Source organism: Marmota monax, unplaced genomic scaffold (genome assembly GCF_021218885.2).
Source record: "Marmota monax isolate L192 unplaced genomic scaffold, Marmota_monax_Labrador192_F-V1.1 WCK01_AAM20220418_F8-fsc00148, whole genome shotgun sequence".
Taxonomy (NCBI): Eukaryota; Metazoa; Chordata; class Mammalia; order Rodentia; family Sciuridae; genus Marmota; species Marmota monax.
The window spans coordinates 4,005,384-4,030,389 of record NW_026693034.1 but is presented as its reverse complement, the minus strand read 5'-3'; the positions used below and the strand labels follow the sequence as shown (position 1 = coordinate 4,030,389).

The 25,006-nt window shown below is 55.9% G+C and overlaps 1 protein-coding gene across 1 annotated transcript in view; it reads right to left on the bottom strand.

The window, feature by feature from the left end:
* Nucleotides 1-25,006, bottom strand: part of Foxk1 (forkhead box K1) — a 61,782-nt gene that overhangs the window by 12,571 nt on the left and 24,205 nt on the right. The window contains exon 2 of the mRNA XM_046453620.1: nt 9,781-9,966. Within this exon, the coding sequence (XP_046309576.1) occupies nt 9,781-9,966 (186 nt within the window). The remainder of the gene's footprint in view (nt 1-9,780; nt 9,967-25,006) is intronic.

The following is a 25,006-nucleotide window of genomic DNA, read 5'->3' as shown; positions in this document are numbered from 1 at the left end:
ACCTCAAGTCCTGAGCCTGCAGACAGGTCCAGCCTTGCCCAGCAGGGCCCAGGGCGCAGCCTCAGCCCCAGGCAGGAGGAAGACTGAGCTCATGTCTGTGGGAGCCACGGGCTTGTGCTAAGGTGTCCACAAGATGGCACCCCAAGAAAAGGTTCGGGGTTGAGACTGCCAGCTATACATGCAAATAGGGGGACCAACCTGTGTGGGAGGCGCCAGGGCCTGGGAAGTGGGACAGTCAGACATCACTTTCCTATGCACATAAATGCATCACAGCGAAACTCCACACGACATACAACCACAAGAATGGGGTCCTAATTAGCATAAGTCAGACTCCACATAAGTATAGCATGTCAAAATACACGCTACCGTCACGTGTGCCTAAAGAGAACCAAAAATAAATAGATCAAGCTTGTACACAAACAATAATATGGAATATGTTAACAGGGGGCTATTCATAATAACCAAAAGATGAAAATAACTTAAATGTCCATTAACAGTGAATTGATAATAAAATGTGGTCTGCCCATCGGAAAAAAACCAAAACAGGGAGCACCAGGGCGGCTGAAGCAGGGCACACCAGGCCTCCCAGGCCAGCCCAGCTCAGCCTGGTCTCCTGCACCCTGCGGCCCCTTCCTCCTGGGTGGGAGCAACAACCCTCAGCTAGACATGACACCACGGGAGTGGGCTGCGCAGGGCCTGAGCAGCCCTGTCCTCCACGTGTGTCACGACGACACCAAGGTCTGGCTCCCTGGACCCACAGTGGCCTGCGCTGCTCTCAGTGCTGTGCTGTGGCCGCCTCCCCTGGTTGACTGGGGCAGGCTCTGCCGATCACACCACATCAACATTTGGATTCTGAAAACAATTTCTTTTCCAAACCTTTGAGAGAAAACTAACTGAATATGGCAAGTGGGTGTAGCAGCCCAGATCAGAAGTGTTCCTAGTCCTCGTCCTGCTCACTTGGGGCCCTGCCTTACTGTCCCAGCAACACGGGCAGACCTGTGATGCCACCCCACCCAGGGCCTGTGATGGCAGGAGGCCAGGCCCGGGAGGGGATGCACCTCCAATGCCCTTCAGGCACCCAGAGCCCTCTCCAGGGGACCTGCCCTGTGCTTGGCTCCTTTGTCCTAGAAGCTGCCAGAATGTCCCCTCCCCAGCTATCCAAACAAATGTCACCACTCATTCCAGACATTGTCTCTGGGGGTACCCTCCTGCACACCGGAGCCCCTCAGGCCTCAGGCGGGGTGCCCATGGGTCACCTGTCTTGGCTGGAAGCCACCCCCATATACCAGGGGCTCAAGAAATGCTTGCTGGATGAAGGAAGGACGGACAGGGAAATGCCCACACTGACTCGGGAGAACTCGATTCTGGTCATCACCTCTGCAGTTATGAGGACTCTAATTGGAGAATTCTTACTCTCTGTCCACCTGTGTCACCAAATTTGATAGAGACAGGCCAACTCTGTGCATGTAGAGACTCTTCTCAGGTGGTGTGTCCCGCCCTCCAGCCCCTGGCAACGAAGTGGCTTAAAGCCTTGGTCACACGGAGATTGACCACCACAAATGAGCTTGTGAGAGGGAGAAACGAAAATAAAGCCTTTCCTGAATTCAACTCTGAACCTGAACTCCTAAACCTAGCACGCAGGTGAGGCAAGGACTTCACCAGAAACGGCGTCCAAGACCAGGATTTCTTCACGATTCCACCAGAGGCAGCACAGGGTGGGCCCAAGGGGACTGTGACGTGGTGGTGCTGGGTGGCTGCTGGGGATTTCCTGGATGCTCCCTGGGACTGGAGCACACGAGACCAAGAGGTGCCACCCAGAAGCACACCTGCTTCAGGAGCCCCCGCCGCGGTTCCAGGGATGTTTCCTGAGCGATGGTGGAAAGTGCACCCCACACCCACAAGGCGAAGCCAGAAGCATCGAGGTTGATGGAGGTGACCCATGGCCTTGGCCAAGTTCGGCTCAAAACGAGGATGGCAAGGGGGTCTCCTGGCTGCTGTGTCTGCTTGGTGCGGCAAGCCCTCCTAAGAGTGGCCGCGTCCAGTTGCCACGACACCCAGCGGTTTCTCCTTAGTGCCTGGTAGGGGACGGGTGAGGTGTCTGTTCAGGCCTTCCTGCCCTCCAAGCAGCTCCTGTCTCAATGCGTCCATTCAGCCGCCCTCTCCAGAGGGTTGTGCCTGGAACCGCCACCCTGACACAAGGGCCACACCCAGGGGGAGGCGAAGAGATGCCACAGGGCCTGGAAAAACCCAGGGCTGGGCAACTCTGGACTTGAGGAGGGGCTGGAACACAAGGCCCCAGCTGAGAGGGCTTTGGAGCTTGGGAACGGGCTGCTTGCCTAGGGGCTACCAGGGAGGATGACCAGGGTGTGCAGGTCTACACCAGGAGTCCCGTCTTGCTCCACCAAAAAACTCGGACAGCAATTGAAGGGAAAAAAAATCTGAACAATCTCTTGAGGGGCCGATGGTCTCAGCTCTGCCTGGATGCCAGGCGTCATTCCAGGAAAGACAGACGCACTGTGCCCTGGGGAGGAGTCCAGGGACATGCCCTACCGCCCCCGCTGCCTGGAGGAGGGAGTCTACGTTCTGCATGGGGTGAAGGAGCTGGGCTGAGCAGGACCCAGACCAAACCACTGTGTGGAACAAATGCCCATCGTCCTGGCTTCCGATGCAGCCGGGGCTGGAGGACAGGCTCCGGGCAGCCACAGCTCACCCTCTTCCCTTTTATGGAAAACAATTCCTATGTCACATTTCCGCTTCAGGCAGGGAAGATGGGAGGCCCTGAGCGTGCTCCCCAGGGCTGGCCTGGCCTGGCAACAGCCTGTGCTGGCCAGGACACCCCATGCTGGCACCATGACAGCCAGGGCCACACCCTGGAGCCAGGTCTGGAAGCTGCTCTGGTGGCCGCCCAAGGGACGCCTGGCAACACCACATTTCTGCGTCCAGGGCACTGGACAGGCTATCGGCCGGATGGCCCTCAGTCTCACTGCAGTAAGAATTCAAGTTGAGGAAAAGAAATCTGACAGACAGACGGCCAGACACCCCGGGCAGCCTGCCGAAACCAGGATAGGCCTTCTCCAGGCACAGAGCTGCCGACCTCCAGAAGGCCCCTGACAGCTGGCTCTGCCGGAGAGCGCAAACGGGACCCCGAGAGGGCCAGGGACCCCTCACCACTGTCCCCCAGTGCTGGTCCCTGAAGTCAAAGCACAGACCTAGGACTGCCTGGGGCCGGAGGGCAGCTGTGCAGAACCAGAGATGGCTACAGTGTGAGAAGTCCATGGGCCCCTGGCGATCCCTGGGCCCCAGAACCCAGGTGAGACAAGGGTCGAGTCCATGCCCTAAATGTCTGCTGGGCTGGGGAGGCTGCAGGAAGCTCTGTGTCCTCTGCCCCTGAGGCAGCCCCTGCAGCACCCTTGGGAGGCTCCCTGGGGGAGGAGGCCGGTCCACCAGCAGAGCCCACTTAAGGCCCGGTCCAAGTCCTGGTCCCCACCACCTTGTTCCTGAGCCTAAAGGCTACCAAGGTGCACATGTCTTCAGACAAGCTTCCACCAGGCAGGGGCCACGCAGAACAGAACAAGGAGGAGGGGACACGGGCGAGACCGCCACATGCCAGGGAGAAGACAAAACGACAGAACAAGACACGGCGAGTCTTCTCAGGGGGAAGAGATGCCGTAGGCAGGAGCTGGCAAGGATGGCATGAAAAGCATATCCTAGAAGAAAAGGCTCCTAAAAATCAAACAAACAAAAACCAACAAAGGGGGCAGGAGAGGGAGAGTGGAGAAGGTCCTGTCAACCAGAACAAGAGCCAAGACGGGACAGAGGAAGGAATGGAGGGGACCTGGGGATGCCCCTGGGTACAGAGGACAAGAAGGTGGAGCATGGCCTTGCGGGCCCTAAGATGATGTCCTGGAGTCTAGGAAGCACGTCTTCAGCCTGAAAGGACCCCACTGCATGTCTGGCCAGGGGATGGAAAAGAACCTCCCAACCCCAGGCGGGGGAAAGCATCCAGAACCAGACAGCATCCAGCTTCTTACCGTCAACACTCAAAGCCAGAAAAAGGCTTTAAATTCCGAGGGAGAGAGATTTCCAACCTAGATTTCTCTACCCAGTAAAACCATCCAAACAGGGGAATGAAAAATAACAATCATTTCCAGGCAGGGAAGATTTTTTTTTTTTAAATGTCCCTCTCCTGGACCCTTTCCCAGGAAGCGAATGAAGGATGTTTCCCAATAAACAAAGGAGCAAATCAGGAAAGAGGAAGCCACCCCTTGAGTCAGGGAATACCAGTCCGTGGGAATTCCCCAGAATGACAGAGAAGATGATCCTAGGGTCAGGGGCCCCAGACCCAGGTCCCGATTAGAGGCGGCAGGAAGGCCTCACAGTGAGACTCATGCACACCCAGCAGAGTGCACAGGAAGTGCCACACTAGGTACACAGAGGACCAGCCAAACAGAAAAGCGGAATTATGAACTCCAAGGAGGGGGAAACAAGGCGAAAGAACAGGAAGGAAATGGCTGGGCATGATGATGACAACACAGCTGTAATAAAGAAATATCAATTCCAGTGGAACTGAAGAGTAACGCAGCTTTACTGGGAGGCTGGGGAGGGACGGCGACATCCTTGATCTTCACACAGGAAGTCCAATGTGACACCTAAAGCTGAAAACCCCAGGGACAACCACATAAGTCTGTGGCTTAGAGGCACACAGACAGAGCCCAGAAGACGAGTCAAGAGGGACAGGAATAATCTCTGGGGGGTGTCCCGGGGAGGGTTTCATTTTTTAAAATGTCCACATTATATAATGTACATGTAATGCTTCTAAATCTTTTTTTTAAAAAAAAGGGAAAAGAAAAATATAGAGAAAGGACATTTTCAGAGAAAAAAATTGTTAGGACCTACCGATAAGAATGCCCGAGATTCCTTAAGATAAGTGAATGAAATGCCATAAAATCCTGAGACGCTACCTTAGAGGACTGACTAGTCTCTGGAATGCCTTTTGCCCCAGTGAAAAACACCAGCTAGCCCCCAGCTGTTAGCTATTCTCAGACAGGCTTAAGACCCAGACCCGCGCACATGCTCAGGTTAAGGATCAGTCCCAGATTCTGTGACTCTGGGCAGGGGCCGGCCTCCCGGGCCTCCAGCAGCCCTGTGCCCTACAGAGGCTCCTGCTTCCCAGGAGTGCAAAATTTGGGACAGGCTTCCACTGCGCAGCATGTGCCCCCACAAAAGCACACAGCAGGCCTACCACACAAAGGCCAGACATGGCCCCTGAAAGGTTCCTGCGGTGATCACAGGAGAACTGGGGACGTCCCCACTAACCCCACTCAATTATTCCAACAGTTAAGAGCCAAAAATACCTCTGCAAAGGAGGGAAAAATAAAAGGAACACAGAAGAGAGGGTCCCAACCTCTCCGTGTGGAGGAACCCACTTTATTTTCCTCAAGTTTTTAGATGGGGAAGGGGACAACTTGGGCTGGGGCTGGCGAGGCCTGCAGGTACAGGCAGGAAACAGGAAGCTGGAGCCTCATGATCTACAAGTGCCAAGGCTCCCAGGCCAGCCAGGCTGGGTCCCTGCTGTGACCACCCAATGTTTGTACGCATTGTTCTTACGGCCAACACTGGACATGCAGGAGGAGTTGCAGCTAGAAACTAGAGCAGGACGAGTCATTTTGAAGGAAGGACCCACAGTTACCAGAAAAACAAAGAGTCCAGGAGTCTCCTTCTCCACAGGCCCCATCCCAGACCTGCAGTGGACACCTGAGACCTGGGACGGCACCCAGCCCATGAGAACCTTGCTGTGCCCCCTCCACAAGTGTGGGAAATGTTCCTCTTTTCACCTAAAGGAAGCACCCAATAGCCTGTCTTGGGCCTGCCCCATTCGCAGACGACTCTGGCACTGGGACCTGCCTGGAGCCCAGCACGCCCCACTGTGGTGCCCTGGCTGAGTGGGTGGGTGGCACACTGCTCGGACACATGGGACAGAGGTACAGGCCCCAGGTTGGCACTACTCAGAACGATGATGTGCAGTTTAAAATTCCACTTCTGGAATTTTCCACTGAGTATTTTCAGAATGAACCTGACTTCATTGGGTAACCGAAACCAAGGAAAGTGAAAGCAAGGATGGGGAACTACCGGGCTAACGGCCCTAAGACCCAGACACACCCGGCAGGTCAGGTCAGGTCAGGGTGACACACCTGGCGGCAGGGCGCAGCTTGGGCACGAGCACCATGATTTAAGGGGTTCAGACTCAAGCCACTTTTTATGTTATGTAATAAAACCTCCCCAGCGAGGCCCACACTGGGGCAATCCAGAGAGGCCGGGGAGAAGCAGTTTGTAGAACTGCTCTCTCCTCTCTCCCACCCCCACTTCCTTTGTCTCTTCATCCCCCATCCACTGCCTTTCCTCTTGTGTAAATCCAGAGGTTTTCTTAAAGTCTGAGGGCCATGGCTTAGACTGGCCTCTGTTTTTATAAGGCCTGGAAAATGATTAACCCATTCGCTCTTTCCTAAAAACACTTCTTTACAAGAAAAAGAAAAGTCAGAGTGCTGCTAAAAGTCGCACAATTTATTTCAAAGAGCACTCATTCATTTTCTGGGCGCAGTCCTTCTGGGCAGGACAAACCCCGAAACCACGCCAGCGAACACACAACCACAGGCAGCACAGCCCACCTGGAGCAGGGAGCCCGCGGGCCGCCTGGGGCGGGGCCGGACCCGGGCCGCTGCTCAACTCGGGAAGGATCCCGCAGGCCACGGCCACCGGGGACCAGTTGAAGCCGCCGGCTCGGGGCCAGCTGCGCCAGGGAGGAGCCGGCTCTGGAGGTCCTCCAGCGCAGAGGCTCGGCGGCCAATGGGGAAGCGCGAGGCGAAGACGCACCAAATTAGGAAAGTGCTGGAGCGGCGGCCCGCCCCGCCCCGCGGGACCTGGCGGGGAGAGCAGGGTAGGGCATGTTTGTAAACACGCCGGCTCCGCCCCCACAAAGAAACTCAAACTGAAAAGCACCCTGGCAAGCCAACCCCAAGGCCTGAGGTTTCTGAACTCTCAAGTGAATTCCAAAGCGCTAAGATAAACGGGTGTCAACAAAGGTCTTCTTGAAACACTAAAGGTCCACACACACAGCAGAACCCAAGTCCCTAGTCTCACCAGGCGCCCAGGAACCCAGTCCCACTCACCTGGTGGGAAACCTGGGGGCAGGGACAGGGGCCACTGACCCTTCCAGCTCCAACAGGAAGAGCAGGTTACACACAAACCCAGAGCTGCTTGACCTGGGACTCTTGAGAAGCTCCAGCCAACCAGAGCTTCCCTGTGCCCATCACCACCGGCTCCAGAGAGACGACTCCACACCTGAGCCTTCACTCAACCTTCACCAGCTGGTGGCTATTTTTATTTGTGAAATAATTTTAGTAAGTCTGCTATGTACAAACCCAAACATTTCTCTTTCTGAAACAGCTTCTGTTCAGCTGGATTGTAAACTGATGACTAATAGCCCACACCAGTCGCAGGAGGAGGGGTGAGCTCACCCCTCAGGGGTCCCTAAGAGGCTGCATGGTCTGGCTTCCTGTGGACAGGGAAGGCCTTTGCTGCCTGCAGAATGCAATAGACACAGGCAGAATCAGCAGGTCTGAGCACCTGGAGGCAGGAGGAATGGTCTTGGCTTCCACTCCACCAGCTGATTTAAGGTGATACTGGATCAAGATTTAATTCCACATGTGGTTCCCAACAGCTCTGTTGAGATGCACGTCAACACCACACACTTTGCCCACTGAGTGTACAATACAGTGGTTTTAGGGAGTGACCACGCCACTATCTATGATTCCTGAACATGGTCCCATCCCACTCCCGGTGGACACCCCTCCCTTCACCCTGACCAGGCATCCACTGGCCCACGTCCTGCCTCTGCCCATGGCATGTCCCGACCCCTTCGACCAGTAAGAGTACCTCAGGTCTCTGCTTGGCCATGTAATTGCCTATTGTAGGGACAGGTCACACGTCTGCAGTGTCTACACTTTGGAGTCATCTTGAATAGTGCTGCTGTGAACACAAGCTGAGTCACTGCATGGACGTGACAGTGCACTACTGAGTCACCTTTTTGGGAACTGCCAAACTGTCTCCACAGAGGCTGCCTGGGGTCTCAAGCTATAATTTTTTACCCGCATGGGAACTACACACACAAGTGAATGTGATAGCATGGTCACGACACTTGACAGCGAGCCCTGGGCTGACTGTCGGGACTGCACACAAGCCAGGTGTCTGAAGGGACAAAGGAGGTCAACGCAGAGTTCAGGGGCTGGAACAGGACCACTCCAGAAATATGAAATGGGGTTAAGAAAACACCAATCTCTCATGAAGCTCCAAGGACTAAGTCCTAATGCACAAGCATCGAATGTCCTTGTGTCAGGGAATTGTCACTTACCATCACTGACACCACAGAGAACTATTAGGGCTGGCTTTACAGATGGGGACATGCCTGAAGGTGCACAACCACTGACTACATGGCTGGGACCACACTCAGATCCCAGACTTGAACTCTGTGGTGGCCGCCTCCAGGGCCACCCCAAAGAGACTACCCCGTGCTGACTCTGGAAACAGGACAACTCCCATCAACTCCAACACAAGTGACTGGCCTCTGAAAAGAATTCCAAGGTAGAAACTCAGGAAGAATCAGGCGCCCACAGTGGAGTAACTGCTGGGGAATCCCACCCCCAGGGACTGCAGACAGAGGACTACTTGGGGTTCTTGCACAGGCCTGGAGAGGTGCGGCGTGCAGCCCAGAGGGACTGCCGAGTGAAGCTGGCCAGCAGGAAGGGGGTGCCGGGTCTGAGGGTTGGTCTGAGTGGAAGCCAAGACCATTCCTCCTGCCTCCAGGTGGCTGTCTCTGCAGAGTGGGGTTCGGCATGTGGTTTACAGCATCCCGAGAGGAACAACACCCCGTCACACCACTTCCAAACAATACCGGACACTGCCAGAGCCCCCGAGGGGCCACCTCTGCTGCCAATGCAGAGCAGAAGAAGCTGCGGGGCTGGCGGGAACCACGCCCACTGCACCCCACTGCACATGCACTGCACCTTCAGGCCCACTCCTGCGCAGCTGCGAGGGGAAGCCGCTGTATTTAAGGAGGCTGGTGATGGCACACCAAGACCTTTTAAAACTTACTAATCCTGGCCCTCGAGTCCACATCTTTGTAGCGTCCTGAATGAGGGGACAGGAGCACACGGAAGGGCCTGGGCTGGGTGCGAAGGCTGAAGGCTGTCCCCAGAAGCACTTGTGTGACTGAGGTGGGGCGACAATGGAAGCTCATATACACGGGTGCCCCAGAACCTGTCCCCAGGGCTTTACCTCTGTATCATATAATCTGACAACAATTAGTTAATTTCAATCACTTCACAAAAAAATTCCACGAATGCAGTTTAGAAAAACAAAATTCCTCAACTCCTGGTAAGCAAATATTACTTTAGAATGTTTTCAAAGTGATATTGGCCAAATTGCATTGCCATATTGTGTGTGTGTACAGATATGTACCAACAAACCCCATCGTGATGTAGAATTAATGCACCAAAAACAAATGTGGAAAGAAAAATGTTTTTAGTAAAAGAAAACAAAAACGTTTTCAATGTTGCTTTGTCTCCCTGCGCTTGCCCCCACAGAGCCTGGCAAGGCAGCGTCAGTCAAGCTGGATGACAGGCGAGCTGGCAGAGACCTCTCCTTGCAGGAGCACTGACAGCGAGACCCCACCAAGTAGTCACCCGGCCCGCTGCCCACGCCGTGTTGGCAAGGAGTTCCACTTACCTGATGGTGCCGGTCGGGGAAGGGATGGGGCTGACCAGGCTTCGGAGATCCGGCTCCGGAATGTGGATCTTCAGCGGGGAGATCTGAGGGTAGAGTGGTCGGAGGGGAGATGCTGGAGCCTCCTCTTTATGGTACAGAGAAGTGAACTGGATCTTGATGGCTGTGCTGGGGAATCGGAACGTGCACCTGCAACAGGAGGAGAGCAGTGGATCAGGCTCAGGGCCCAGGAAGGAAGCCCTGTCCCAAAGGGGCCAGTCTCGGTCATCGCTGGCCGTAGCCTGCAGCCCTCGTGCTCGCTGCAGTCTACTCTGTGCCTAGGGTGGCACATTCATGCTTTCCTTAGGACACTTTGGAATGTAAATGTGGGCTCATGCTGACATCAGCTCTGTGTGTGAACACGAGAGAGAGAAACCCCAAACACCATGATGCCACCACTCTTGGGGCTTCCACACAGGCCCAGCCCCTTTACATCCACCAGGCAGCTGCCCAGGTGGGGTTCCTTCCCTACCACATGTGGAAAATAACTCAAAGGACGTGATGACATTTTGTAGAGATTTTTATGGATATGACTCCCTGGGGCCACCGGGACGTATAAAACAAGTGTCTTGGGACGGAATAAGAGGTTCACCCTGTGCACACCTGGACTCTCTAGGAGTGAGACTCAGGGGCCCGGAGTTCACAGGGGCTCACAGCGCTCTCACCGCCAGCTCTGGGTGGGAACCTGCGGCCCTGGTTTTCCTATAGGACATGGCCACGTGCAAACAAATCCAATCCTGGAGCCCAGGGAGGTGCTCCCAACACCCAAGACCACGCCCGCCCGTGTGCTCAGGTGAACGCGTGAGTGAAAATGCAAAGTTCACAGAACTCCTGCTTATCAAAGTCTGGGCACTGTTTACCCAGCACACCTTCTGATTTCTGAACTGAGAAGCCAGTTAAAAAAAATAAATAAATAAGGCCGTGCGGGACCAGCTATGCTGGCCCCTGGGACAACTCTCTAGAAGAGGCTCCTTGTTGAAAAGTGGACAGGAGGTGGGAAGCTGAGTATCACCCATCCTGCCTCCAGCACTTCACAGGGGCACCCCACCATGACAACCGTGAGACCACGGGTGGGGAGATACCTGCCACGCCAGTGCGGCTCCCAGTCTGCTCCTGACCCTGGATTTTACTCCGGAGCAACAGGGAATCTGCCCCAAATCCCACGCAGATGCAGACCTGGGCAGGCGCCCTTCCCTCCAAGATCCTCCTGCTCTTAGCAAACAGTGTTCTAAAAACAAGACTTAAGAGAATGGTGCTCCAGGAGTCCACCCCTGCCCAGGGCCCTGCAGAGGAGGAGATGACTGGCCCCGCGTGCTCCCCACACCTTCCCTGGGAGGCCGCCTTCCCACACCAACAGGTGATGGGAACTTCAAACACCAGGCCAGGCTGGACTGGCTCTGGCCAGGGGAACTGGAGAGGGGGCATCAGCAGCAGCTGACTTCCCAGGGGTGCTGGGCAACAGGCCACCATGCTGATGTTCCCACATATAAAGCCCAAGGAAGGGGCTGCAGCTGCTGTCTGGAGTGAGAAGCATGCCGGGAAGCACTGCCTAGGAGCCTGGTGCTAAGGACGGGAGGGCTCTGCCTGCAGGCAGTCTGCTGCCCCATCTGCTCCCAAGTCCAACCTAAGGCACTTGATGTCATTTCCACTTTTGTTAGATTCCCCAGAGTGGTTTCCTCCATCAGCACTTGGGCAGAAGGGACCACCAGCCCTTGTTCTCAGATGCCTCTGAAGCCTACGGGCTCACCATCCAGAGGCCCAACAGTGTTGGCTCTGGGGAGCCAACATCTGCTCACAGCCAAGTCTGAGCACCGGCTACGTGTCCCCAAGTGCAGAAGGAAAAGACGCTGGAGTCAGGGGTCTGGCTGGGCCCCTGCCGATGAGCTGAGCAGATGAAGATGCGGCCCTCTGCGAATGACGGTGTGAAGGAGCAAACGCTTGTCCTGTGTGCTGGTGACTTACTGATGCCAAGCGGAAAGGCATGAGGACATGGGACGGTTCCCATAGACCCTGACTGTGTGCCTCCTTCTCGCATTCCATCCACTGTGGCCAAGCTGCCAAACCAACCCCGGTCCCCATTTGTCAGCAGGTCACAGTCCCATGCTTGAAGGTCCCTGCACTAACCAGGGACCCCAGGAACATGGAGGCCAACTAGAAGGAGGATGTGGCTTCTGGCCCACGCCGAGGTCAGGGGCAGATAGGAATCTGTGAGAACGCAGCTTGGGGGTGAAGACCAGAGAGGGTCACGTCCCCAGAGGGGCTCTGGGCCGAGGGCCATCTGATTTCCAGGCCCCTCCCTCCACTTCCGGCCTTGAGTCTTGCTGGGCAGGAACCAGGGACAGATGCTAGAAGTGGGGTGCGCTGCTCGCGCAGAGCTGGCCGTAAATGACTGCGACAGAACCTGTCCTGTCCTGTTTTTGTTTTGCTTTGCTTTTTAACCAACAGAACTGGAGGGTCTGGGGAGAAGAGACCACCTCTAAGCACAGTTCCAGTTCAAAAGCTAAGGTTGTACCTAGCATGCACACAGACTTAGCTCTTAGTAATGTGAGCTTTTCCAGGCCTGGGATGTTGGCAGGACACTAGTGGCCAAACCTCAGGCCGCCTGGAGCTGCTGGGTGCAGGACGACCCTTGTGGGGACCATGGCAGTGTTCCAGTGGAGCTAACAGCAGGCCTGTTCATGACATGGGCAGTCACAGCTACTTCAAATTCAGCTCCTGACTCACTCTTCCAAGACTGTCAAGGCAGGCAGTGACCTGGAGGGGCAGGCACCAAGTGCCCTCTGCTCCCTGCGGTCGCCCCGCTCTTCCCAGAGATGTTCTCATGGGTTCAGGGCCCGAGGCGAGTGCAGATGAGCTGCTTTGCAACTGAAGTCTCTTCTGGAAGGTAACACAATCTTGCCTAGCCACATGGCTCCTGTCCTTCCCTGCTGGGGTCAGCCCACCCACTGAGGAAGGTTCCCACAAAGCAGGTGTCCCCGGGGGGCCAGGGAGAGTGCCTCTTAAAACATCCTCACTGATTGTCCTCAAGGCTGGGAGCAGAGCGTGGCCAGCATGCGGGCCCCGTGGGGGAACACCAGCGCTCAGCACTTGGCTGAAAACCTCCACCCTGGATGACTGAGGGGCGGGTGGGGAGGCAGGTGGATCCCGTCCAAGGGTTCTGACAAGAGGCCTGGCCCTGAAGCTGCTGCCAGCCTGTCTGCTCCAGCCATGGCCCCTTGCCCATCCACTGGCGGCCAGCGGCTCCTGGACAGTGGGCAGACTGGAGCCGCCTTGGTGGGAGAAGACACTGCCATCGCATTCTGTGTGGGAGCTGTGGTCGGTCCTCGTCACAGCTCGACCACTGGGCCTCAGTGACATCGGGCAGGTCACTTCACTCTGGTCCTGGGAGTCAGGAAAGTAAGAGGCACCCACCTCACTCTCACTGATCTAAGGAGAAACAGCTCACCTCATTTTAGACACAAAGAAGTAACAAGATGGCAGAGTGGAAGCTCCCGGGGAAGGTGTTAATAGCACCAAGTGCCCCCTCCCCGGGCTCCTCTTCCTCCCAGTGGAGAGGTGCTGGCTCTCTGTGGAAGCCTGGGCTGGGACTTGGACATAGGCAGCCGCAGGACACAAGGCTCTGTAGAGAAAACAGGACTGACACGCTCTGCAGGACCATGAGTCCCCACAGGCCCCCAGGAGCCAAGGCTCATGACAGACTTGAATAAACCTCATGGAAAAGACAAGGAAATAAAGCAAACCTCAGTGGCTCCGCCCAGGAGGCAGAGCAGGAAAATCGGTCATTCCACGAGGCAGCCGCGAAGAATCCCACACCTGGGAGAAGGGCCCACCCACAGAGCTGTGGCTGAGGGGACTGCTGTCCCCATGTCCTTCCACTGCAGAGGGCTGGCCACCTCAAGTCTGGCTTGCAAGCACCATGTTTAAGGCAGGGGCACCCCCCGCTGTGGCCTGGAGGGAGCACTGGGCACTTGCTGAAGGCAGGCCGTGTTCCCGCACTGGGTGACCCTTCCCCTACAGCAACCGAGAGCAGACCCCAGAGACGGGATCGGTGTCTGAACCGTGCCTGGGGCATACGCAAGGGCAGTGTGCAGAGCTAAGGTTCCACCTGGCCTGAGCTGTCCAGCAAGAGGACAGACTGACAGTGGGAGAAAGGGGCTCCAAGTCTCGCTCAGGTGGCAGCCACCGGCGACACTACTGAGACAGACTACAACTAGGAGCAGGTGGGGGCTCCTGCCGTCCCACCCAGGCCCACAACTGCAGGCGGCATCGAAGCCGCCTCCACCCACGTGGGAAGACAGCGGGCCCCGCGCAGAGGCGAAGTGCAGTGCAGCTCCCAAGAGTAAATCCTGTGGAATGCAGTCACTGTGGGCACTTGGCTGCCTCCTTTGACAGCGAGGGTGATGGTTTTTATGCTTGTCTGAAAAGGCAGACTGTGACAGAGACTGCTGGCCTTGAAAATGTCCTCTCCTGCCTCCACAGTGAATGCTTTAGTCAGACACACATCCACCCAATAAAGACATTTCTCTGCCTCTCTAGTACCTACAAGATTATGTGCTGTCCAACAAGGTGCAAATGGGCTATGTGTGGCCTTGCAGGGAATGAAGTGTCTTCTTCATGTCTCCTCTTCCCAACAGGCAGACTGTGGGTGTGATGGCAGGAGGTGGAACAGCCACAATGGGTCAGAGTGGACAGTGGCTAATAGTGACACACTAGAAAGTGCCAGGTTATACAACACGTCAGTTCATATGAAGAGTGTTATATGATAAGGAAAAACACTTCACCCCTATCACAAAACCAATCCTGTAACCTAACTTCAAAGAGTTCAGGAACATGACACAAAGCCCCAGAACAGGCGATGTGCAGAGGCCTCAAGAGAAACACCTGCTTTTGCAGGGAAAGGTTTGCCTCAGTGCAGGAGAGTAACCTCTTCCAGCCTGGAAGAGGGCCAGGGCTGTGGGATGAACGGTCTCTGGGAACTAAAAATGGATGCATCATGCTGCCCAACTGCTAGGCAGGTTGCTATCAGCATCTAGGGACAGATCTGCAGTGGGGACACGGAAGGTGAGCCAGCTGAGATCAGGAGGGAGGGAGAGGTGCACGGCGAAGGAGGGGACGGTACGGACCCTGGGCTTGGATGACTGTCGCCAAGTCCCACGATCCACTGAGTGGCCACTGAGCGGGAGGTGGGGGGTGGGTGGGATGCAGGGCTTGGGGTAGGAGAGCCAGGTCAGCCTCCCCTCTAACAGGAAGCCGGAGGCCCAAAACGGGGAAACACAGACAGCAGTGCGGGGCGTGGTACTAGGGAAGTCCCCGGGGCGGGCTGGGCACAGTGCGGCTGAGGGACAGCTGTCTGCGGCCCTGTGTGGCTGCTCGGCTTCTTAAACCACATGTACTGATGAATTAAACAATAAAAGTTGGGTGTGAAAACCTTCCTCTGTGACCAAAGGCTTTTAAAACCCAAGACCAACTCCAGCTCAGTCCTGCTGGCCCCGCCCTCTCTGGGCGAGGGGACCTGGAGAAGCAGAGACCTGGGACCTTGGAGGCAGCCCCTCTGACCTGCTCGGTGGCAGGTGCTCCCAGCTGGGACTGTCCACAGGGCGCAGGGTATGGGCAGGCTCAAACCCCACCAAGGACCTCTGAGTGGGACATGGGGGGTCGCTGAGGCGGAAGGCGAATGCCATCAGCCTGCCACTCAAAGCCCGGGATGTGGCAGTGCACCCAGCAGCCCTGGGACAGGTCTGGGACAGAGGAGGGCCGGTCTTTCCATATGAGCTGTAAATTTTTAATATCAAAATTCTGTTAATTTTATGTAATAAATGAAGCTACCAAGGACGGCATTCTTAAGACATTTAAATCAAAATTAAAATATTCCAGGAGCCTGGCCCAACCTCTGCCCCACCAGACCCTGCTGTGGTGGTCCCTGCACCTGCCCTGGCCCCATGGTGAAGCTTGCCTCACCATCTTAGTATGTCACTGCAACTTACACGTGACATTTCCAAAGTGACACTTGAGAAGATGACACGGTCAGCAAGGGAATGAGAGCTCTGGGGTTTGCCCCAGACCCACCCATCTTTGGGAGATTTTTTCAAAACGCTGTATTTCCCTTGATTTCGCAGATCTCCTAGAACATTCTAGGTGCCAGAGACCCACCTAGTGACCAAAAGGGTATGGACACACAAAGTGCCTGCCTGCTCCTGGTGGAGGGCCGACTGCCACTTGGCACCTTGAGCACTCTGAAAACTTGGGGGTTCCTGTGGGTAGTCAAGGAAAGATTCTGGGTCAAGGAGTGGGAAGCACATGCAGCGAGTGTCTCGCAGGCAAGACAGGCCCACTAAATGCCACTCAGCGAAGGAACGCGGAAAATGTCCACTCCACGCTGACAAAGGAAACCTGCAGACCGATCGCAGCCACGCAGGGGCTCAGCATCCGAGACCAAACGGAACTGGTTTGAGAAGGGCTGTCTGGACACCTCAGGGGCCCCAGGCCATTTGCTGGACAATCCTTCCTCCCTGTGGCTGGAGGTTTCGGTGCCATGAACATTGCCACGAGCACAGGGCTGTGTGGGGCAAGTGGCCAGTGCACGTCTACTTCACTTCCTGTGACTCCACGGGACAGGGATGGGAACGGAAACCTCTGGGCAGCACAGGTGTGTCACGCTGGCCTTTCTTATTTCATTTAAGAGACAGAAGATAGGAGAACGGGGAAGAAGCCGGCAGAGGACTGGTAATAGGTGCTTCCAATGTTCCGTGGGGTGCAGAGAAGTGTCCTATCCTGGGCAGGGCCAGGCTTCAGGAGGGAGGAGCCCCCAGGGCCAGGCCCCACAAAGGAAAAAGTGGTCAAGCCCCAGGACACCCAAGGGCTGGACACAGCAAGCATAGCTCAAGAGGCCACCAACAGCTCTTCAGGGACCCCATCGTCCCCTGAGCCAGCGTGTTCTGCATACACCAGCCAACGGCTTTCCGGGAGGGGCCCTTTCTGGAAGAGGATCTTTCTGGGAGGTCTGAAACTGGAGCACCAAAGGCACCAGGGTCTCTATGTGTTTGTAAGAATGCCAAAGAAAAATAAGACCCTTTAGGAAATGGCTTTGAAAGACCCTTTACATATAAAATCCCACAGCAAAGAATATGACAATCTTAATTAAATGTTTTTACCCCAAAATATCTTCTGCTAAAAATTTAATATATCTTCCTAAAACACTCCCAAAACGAGTCAATGCGGCTGTGGCTATGGCACCTGTTATGGTGCCGAGAAGCCACACAAAACAGCACAGACACACCAAGGGCAGAGGGAGCAGCACAGCAAGAAGGCCTGAGCACAGCTTTGAAAAATAGAATAGACTCCAAGCAGGAGCAGAAGCCAAGAGCCTCGCTGTGGGAAGGCGGGGGACCTCTGCTCCTGATTACAGTCCTCCTCAGGCCACCCACAGGCAAAGCCAAGATGCTGGCAGAAATGCGGTGGTCCCTTCTCCAGAACAGGGAACGCGAGAGCACGCACTGGAGGAGAGGAGCAGTGCTTCAAAAGCACGTGCTTGGGTCATGCCCCGCAGCTGTGCCACCTGCCCTCTCAGGAAGAACACTGCAGCACTGTCTCCAAGTCTAGCTGCAGGGCTTCTAGGCCCTTCCTTCAGACCACCTGGGGGAGCCACAGATGATGGTGACGGGGTGGCCCAGGAATCTGCATTTTTAACAAGAACTCCCAAGGGAATCATCTGCTCTAAAGAGCTTGTTCTTGGGCAAGTTTGTGGAACTGTGAAGACCCTGGTGAATCCAAGTGCCAACAGGGAGCCAGGACGCCTGCCTCTGCTGACCAGCTCCAGGAGAAAGCCCTTGAAGGTGTTCTTGAAGATGATCCTGAAGGTCAGAGAGCAGGCTGCCAAGTCACTCTTCCCCACCTCCCCCTGAGGCCACAGGAGGGGAAATCAGTGAGGGACCCAGGCCCAGGGTGGAAGCTCAAGGCATCCTGGCAGGGCAGCCAACAGAGGGGCAGACATGATGGTCGGGGGGCAGGCCGTCCTTCCCAGGGGACCAACCCATCCTTCTACAGAGATTTGTCAGAATTAAGACAATGTTCCCTGTCCCGCCGCCCAGCCCCGATCACTGTGTCTGTAAGTCAAATTCCCAAGCTTTACAATTTTGAAAATCCAATTTGCCTAAAGCACACCAAAGATCGGCCAGTCAGGTGAATGGAGGAGCCAAAGTCCTGACCTCCCAAAGTTCAGTTCCAAGCAGAATATGGGCTTCTGGTGCTGTGGGGCTGCAGAAGAGCACACTGGCCGAGCGCACGGGGGACTCCGGCAGCAGCTGGGCTCAGAGAGCCGCTTTAAGCTCGCCTGCGAGGAGCAGCCCAGGTGCTTTTTCCCTTTTGCCTCTGGGCTGACTTAAAGAAAATAGTTTTTAAAAGTCCAAATGGCTTAATCTAGGGATCTTTAAATGTCACCCACAGGAATTCAATTTAATCGTTACTCATTGGGCACCCGTGGACACTGAGAGCCAGACACGGTTCATCTGAAAAGACTCACATCCTTCAAGGCTGGTCCCAAAGGCCACCTGCTCCAGCCAGCGGCCTCCCTAGATCCAGCTCCCTGGCCCACTCCCTGTGCCAGCAGAGCCTCCTCCTTCTGGGGCAGGCTCTCTCTTCCCAATAAACGAGGCTCCTCCAGGAAGCCACCCAACACACCAGGTGGCCCCCAGGCACGTCTTCATGTGCACACAGAGCCCACGCAGCTGGTGCCCACGGGCAGGAGGCAGCGATGCATTTATTCCAGGACTTTAAAGTCCATCAGGAGACAAATGTGTGTAACAACTTATCAGCAAAGGCAGGAGAGGCCGATGCCACACAGGGGCAGTCACAGCCAGGGTGACCGAGGAGAGCTGGTGGAAACCCACGCTGTCCGGGATGCCCCAAAGCCACAGAGGAACTGCCAGGCCTTTCTGATCCTGTGGCATTTAGGAGAATCAGTCAGCCAGAGTCAGAGGACATCCAGCAGGAGGAAAGGGGGGGTCTCAAGTCCAAGACCCTGTGAGGCCGAAGAGTCAGCGTGCCCACAGAGGGGTCCCTTGTGAACAGACCACCTCGTGTCACCCGCCCAGAGAGCACTGGGCAGGCTCCTCCTCTGTGTCCTGCTTCCTGCCAGATGAGGGATAAGGAACGAGGGACAAGGGAGAGGAATGGCATGCTGTCCAGGGAGTGCCGAAGCCAGCCCTGGCCCTTGGCACTCAGCAGAAACGCTGCGCTTCAGGGTCCCTAGCAAGACCCAGAGGGTTGGGGCTCAGCGTGGTGACTGGAGGAGCACCTGCCCCCAGAGCTGGAGCCACCTGAGTGCTGCAGGTCTCAACAGCTGTGACACTCCAGTCTCTGGACCCCAGGATTACACACAAACATGTCTGAGGATGTCACACGAAGGCTGTGCCCTCACTCCCCGTGAACCTGAGCAGGCAGAGACAGGACCTTGGGACAAGCTGCAGCTGAAGCTCAGAGCAGCAGGGGCCGTGGGCACACACGGAGAACAGGCGCTGGCTCACTCCCTGGATTCTGGCAACTTCGAGAGGCTTAGGCCTGAGTTTGTCAAAGTTCGCCCAGGAAATGCCTCCAGCAGCCGAGGGCAGATGGGGAAGGGCCTCCGGGGAGGAGCCCACATCACCGCCAGGCGAGCGGCAGCCCGTCCCCTGCAATGAAAGCAGTAGTGTGCATGGCACAGGAATGTCCCGGGCCAGACACAAGACAACGCCTGGCTCTAACCTTCCCTCCTGCCACCTCCTGGGGGACGGCGGACGGCAAAGCTCAGAAGTGAGCCCCAACCTTGACTACCCCTCATCAGGAGGGGGAGGTCTTTGCCATTTAAAAACAAGTTCCGTCTGTCCAAACAAAGCGGGGACAAGTCCACAGGCTCAGACAGATGCCTCCCTTGCCTCGGCCACCACTGCCAGCAGGGTACCTTCCTAATATGGAACACCCAGCCAGGCCCAGACCCTCTCCAGGTGGTGGGTGGGCTCCCCCAAGAGCTGAAACCTGGGCGGGCGGGACAGAGCCCAGGAAGCTGACAGTGGACAGAGACAGAGGTACCACTGGCCACTCTGCTGTCCAGCCCTGACTGAAGCACAGCTGGGGGCGGGGGTTCGAAAGCAAGGACAACACGGCAGAGGCCCGAGGGGACTGCGGAGGCTGGTCCCAGCTGCACTGCCAGTCAGCAGAGAGAAAGCAGGTGCCCGGCCCGTAGCCATGGGCGGTGGCACGGTGGGGCATGGAGAGCAGTCCACTCCACCACGCTGTCCCAGGGCACAGCTCCCCGGGCTCCTCTGCAGGGACATGCTTCTTCTCATTTGTTGCTTCGTCAAAGGGGAGGCCGAGGGGGCATTCTCAGGGTGTCCTGCTGCTTGGGCAAAAGCTGCCGCCGTCTCTTTAGTGGAGGAGAGTCCAGCCACAGAGCAGCACCCCACGGATCCCAGCTCCCAGTGGGGGGACCGGAGTCCCGAGTGGGCATGCAGCCCTGGGGAAGCCAGTGAGAGGTAACAAGCAGGAAGGGGAGAGGGCACTGGGGGGCAGGAAGGTGGGCAACCTCCCAAGCCCCTGCCCTGCCTTTCTTTTTTCCCCTTTTAGTTGTAGATGGACACAATACCGTCATTTTATTTCTTTATTTTTTGAGCAGTGCTGAGGATGGAACCCAGTGCCTCACGGTGCCAGGTGAGCGCTCTGCCAAAGAGCCCAGCCCAGCCTCCTCCCCCTCCCCCTGCTCTTCTGGTAGCCACATGCTTTCCAGACTGTTGGGGGCAAGCAGCGAACTGAGCGGAGCCTGCAGGGCAGCTCTTACAGGGTCTTTGCAGCGGTGGGCGGACATCCACCAAGAAAGGATCACTGCCCATCCGCCTTTCCTCCCGCTTATCTCCTAGAACAGAAATGTAATGATGGGTGCACCAGCAACTGCCCTGGGCCATGAGGCTACTTGGGGATAGAAGCCTTGTGCTGATGATGATGGACAGAAAGAAGGCAGAAGCAGCCAGAGGATCAGTGCCCCTGGAGCCCGGCTGGGAGCATGGGCGACAGCGGCAGCAGGGCCACACACATGACAGGGCACGGATCTCCTGTTCTTTTTACATTTTGGACCAAAACAAAAAATTGCTTAGCTTTAGAAAGAAAGACAAGCCGGAGCTTTTCACAAAGAAAAACAAACCCTGAGCTACACCAAATCTCTGCCAGGAGGGTGGGCGGATCTCAGGCCCCGTCTCCCTCGTCAGCCACGCGGTGCACACAGGCCAGAGCACAGCTCCCCGGGCTCCTCTGCAGGGACATGCTTCTTCTCATTTGTTGCTTCGTCAAAGGGGAGGCTGAGGGGGCATTCTCAGGGTGTCCTGCTGCTTGGGCAAAAGCTGCCGCCGTCCCTTTAGTGGAGGAGAGTCCAGCCACAGAGCAGCACCCCACGGATCTCAGCACCAGTGAGGGAACTGGAGTCCCAAGTGGGCACGTGGCCCTGGGGAAGCCAGCGGTATACTCCCTTAACTTCATATCAGGGACCCCAATGCCAAGAACTCTCAGAAAAGAAAGGCGCTGAGAATGCTGGGAACGCAGGGCACGAGGCCTCAGCCAGGTGGGAATTATTCTGAAGGACATCTGCTTGGAACGGGGAGGAGAGACAGAGCCCTGAGCCTTGCAGGTCCCCGAGAGCTGTCCTGTGCCCACAGGGTCCTGCCCGGCTGCGGGGAAGCCAGGTCTGAAGGAGCAGGCACAGCACATGGCCCACCAGGCCTCAACGTGGCACGAGGGCGTGACACGAGGGCATCGCATGGCACTGTCAGTAGGTCTCCAACCCACGATCGTTCAGAGGGTCCCTGAATGAAGGGGGCGGGTTTAGTTAGCTGGGAGCATCTAATAACCTAAAACAAAAGCCACCCTGGGGAGACAGTCAAGCCAGCGTCTGCAGCAGTGTCACGAACATGCTCTTCTGCGGTGTCTGTCACTCTGGGGCCAAGAGGCAACGGGACCCAGGGACCAGGTACACTTGCCTGGGGCGAGAAGCAGGGGCGCTGGGTCGTCCTTCACTGGCGTGCCATTATGGCCTCGGTGCCCTGCTGAGGTGCACACCATCTGTCACATTCATCAGGCTCAGGAGACCGGGATCTCATTCAGGATCACAAAGTCATCCTCGGTGGAGGCCGGATCTCCAGATCTGGTGCCCGTGCTGGCCTCCTTCTTTTGGTCCCTCACCCGGGGATGGCCTGGCTGTGAGCACAGTTCTCCACAAGGAGCTCCGGGCCCAACACCAGCTCCCTGGGAGACCCACACTACGGAGGGCTGGGGAGGCCCGTGGCCAGCATCAGCCAGGCACTGGGCTCTCCCCAGAGCGGGAGGTGCACAGGTCACCCCTGGGCTCTGCATTGTCTGCTGCAGGACAAGCACATCTCCATGACACTCAGGTGAGTCACATTTCTGAGAAAATGAAAATGTACATGAGTATGCTCATGAAGTGTGCAAGTGTGCACCTTTCTTGAGTATGTATGAAACTTACATAAGCAAGTGTGGAACAGCCCAAGTGTGTGCGTGACGTGCAAGTGGGCAGAGCCCTCTGGCCATGACCCCGGGGACCTGGTCACAGGAGAACACTTCCTAGCCAGAGAAACACCGCCAGAGCGCACAGGGCCCCAGAGCACTGACAGGGACCTCAGAGCACAGGGTCTGGGTGAGGATCCAGGATTGTCAGGGGAGAACGAGGCCCGCCTCCTTCACCACGCACTGGCTTTAAGGCAGCAAGGGACCCAGGGACCCAAACCAAGTATTTACCAATACACACAACTCTCCTGCCTCCCAACCCACTGACCAGTGCAGATCAGGACAAGAACCCTGAGACCCAGCCACGGCGTCTCTCTACCCACACTGTGCAGCCAGCCAGAGGGCACCCGAGGGTCAGGGGACATGGGAGGCTGCTCTTGGCATCTGCTGCTCACCTGGGCCACACCTAGCTGTTTTCCTTTTGTTGAAGAATTTGTTTATTTTTTTAATATATATTTTTTAGCTGTCCACAGACCTTTATTTTATTTATTTATATGCAGTGCTGAGGATTGAACCCAGGGCCTCACACATGCCAGGTGAGCGCTCTGCCACTGAGCCCCAGCCCCAGCCCCCTGGCTGCTTTCATCTGATCACAATTTCTCCATCCTTCCTGAGAAATCCAGGGGTCCTCTAACGGCCCTTTCCCATGTTGCCTGTGCCCTCTACCCTGCCAAGTGTGTCACTCACAGGGACCTATCCTAGAGGTGGTGGTCATTCTGCAGGGGTAGCAGTAGCCCACAGCAATGGTGAGCAAGCATTCTTTCTTCTTTTTAAGGACTAATTCAGAGAAAATTAAAATATTTTAAGGCTTTTTGTTTAGTTAAAAAACACAACTGCAGGGCTGGGCGTGGTGGTGCACAGTGTGATCCCAGCAACTGGGGTTGGGGGGGCTGAGGCAGGAGGATTGCAAGTTCTAAGCCAGCCTCAGCAGATTAGTGAGGCCCTTAGCAACTTGGTGAGACCCTGTCTCTAAATAAAATACAAACAAACAAACAAAAAAAGGCTGGGCTGTGGCTCAATGGTTAAGCACCCCTGGGTTCAATTCCCGGTACCAAAAACAACAACAACAACAACAAAAAAAAAACAAAAACAAAAATACAACTGCAGTGCCTTCCACACAAAGGCCCGCATGCTGATGAGCTGCCATGTTGTCCTCTCTTTTCCCTCCCTGTCCTGTCACTGGAGATCAAACCTAGGGCCTCACACATACTAGGCAACTGCTCTAGCACTGAGCTGCACCCAAGCCCTTCTTATTTTTATTTTAAATTTTGAGACAGGGTCTCTTGCTAAGTTGCTGAGGCTGGTCTCCAACTTGCGATCCTCGTGCCTCAGCCTCCCTAGTGGCTGGGTTTGTAGGCGTGCACCTGGCTACTGATACACTTGTCTATGGGCAAAGCCTGCGAGGTGTCTCTGTGTCCCCATGACAGCACAATGAGGGGGCACTGTTGTTTGTTTACAGAATACGTACGCTATACACCCACCGACACAGGCATCACCAAACAAGTGCACTATCAAGGGAGAAGCTGGGAAATAAATGAGCAGAGATTCTGGTGTCACCTGCACCCCAGCAATTGTGGTGTCACCTGCACCCCAGCAATTGTGGTGTCACCCTGAAGCCCCTCAGGAGGTGAAAAACACCAACGCCACCACAGGACCCTGGGTCCCCTGCACATTGGTGGGGTGTGAGACCCCACGGCCACTCTGCAGGTGCTCCGGAAGCTAAACGTCCACTGAGGACATGACTCACGCCCGGGCTTGTCCATCCCAGGGAAACAGACTGGGGTCCCCTGCAGACGCTCCTGTGGCCGGCTGTTCCCAGCAGCTTCAGAAGCTGGAGAAGCTGAACAGCTCCCCGACAGGAGAGGCGGTCACTACCTGGACATCTTCCTTGGCCATTCAAGGGCTGAGTGACCGACTGCACAGGAGGGCAGCAGGCTGAGCCTGCAGTGACCCCAACAGCCTAAGAACGAGGACGACCTTACCAACAGTGGGTGGCTGGGTCGGGATGGGTTGGGGTGGCTGCACTGTAGCAGGTGACGGTGGTGGGGGCGGCGCTGCACCCTCCCTGAGGGCTGAGGCGCAGGTGCACACCTGGTAAGGTGACAGAGCCCCGACCCAGCACAACATCAGTGTCCAGCTCTGATTATCACCTGGGTACTAAGGTGGCTGTGCTCTCCGGAATACACCTGCAACCTCTTGAGAATCTATTTCACAATAAAAGATCCCTGTGAGGCTGGGCTGGGGCTCAGCGGTAGAGCGCTCCCCTAGCATATCCAGAGCCCGGGGTTCGATACTCAGCATCACATAAAAATAAGTAAATAAAATAAAGGTATTGAGTCCAACTACAACTAAAAACTAAATATTTGGAAAAAGAAAAAGGGTACCTGTGAGCCAAGGGGCTGGAGCCCCTCGCTGTGAGCCACGTGCCTCCTGGGGTCATGACTGAGGGAGGAAGAGCAGCCCTTTCCCCTTCTCAAAACTGGAATACCGGGGCTGGGGTTATGGCTCAGGGGTAGAGTGCTCACCTCGTACGTGCAAGGCCCTGAGTTCGATCCTCAGCACCACATAAAAATAAATAAAGGTATTGTGTCCAACTACAACTAAAAAATAAATATTAAAAAGAAAACCTGGAATACCCTGCAGAAGGGGT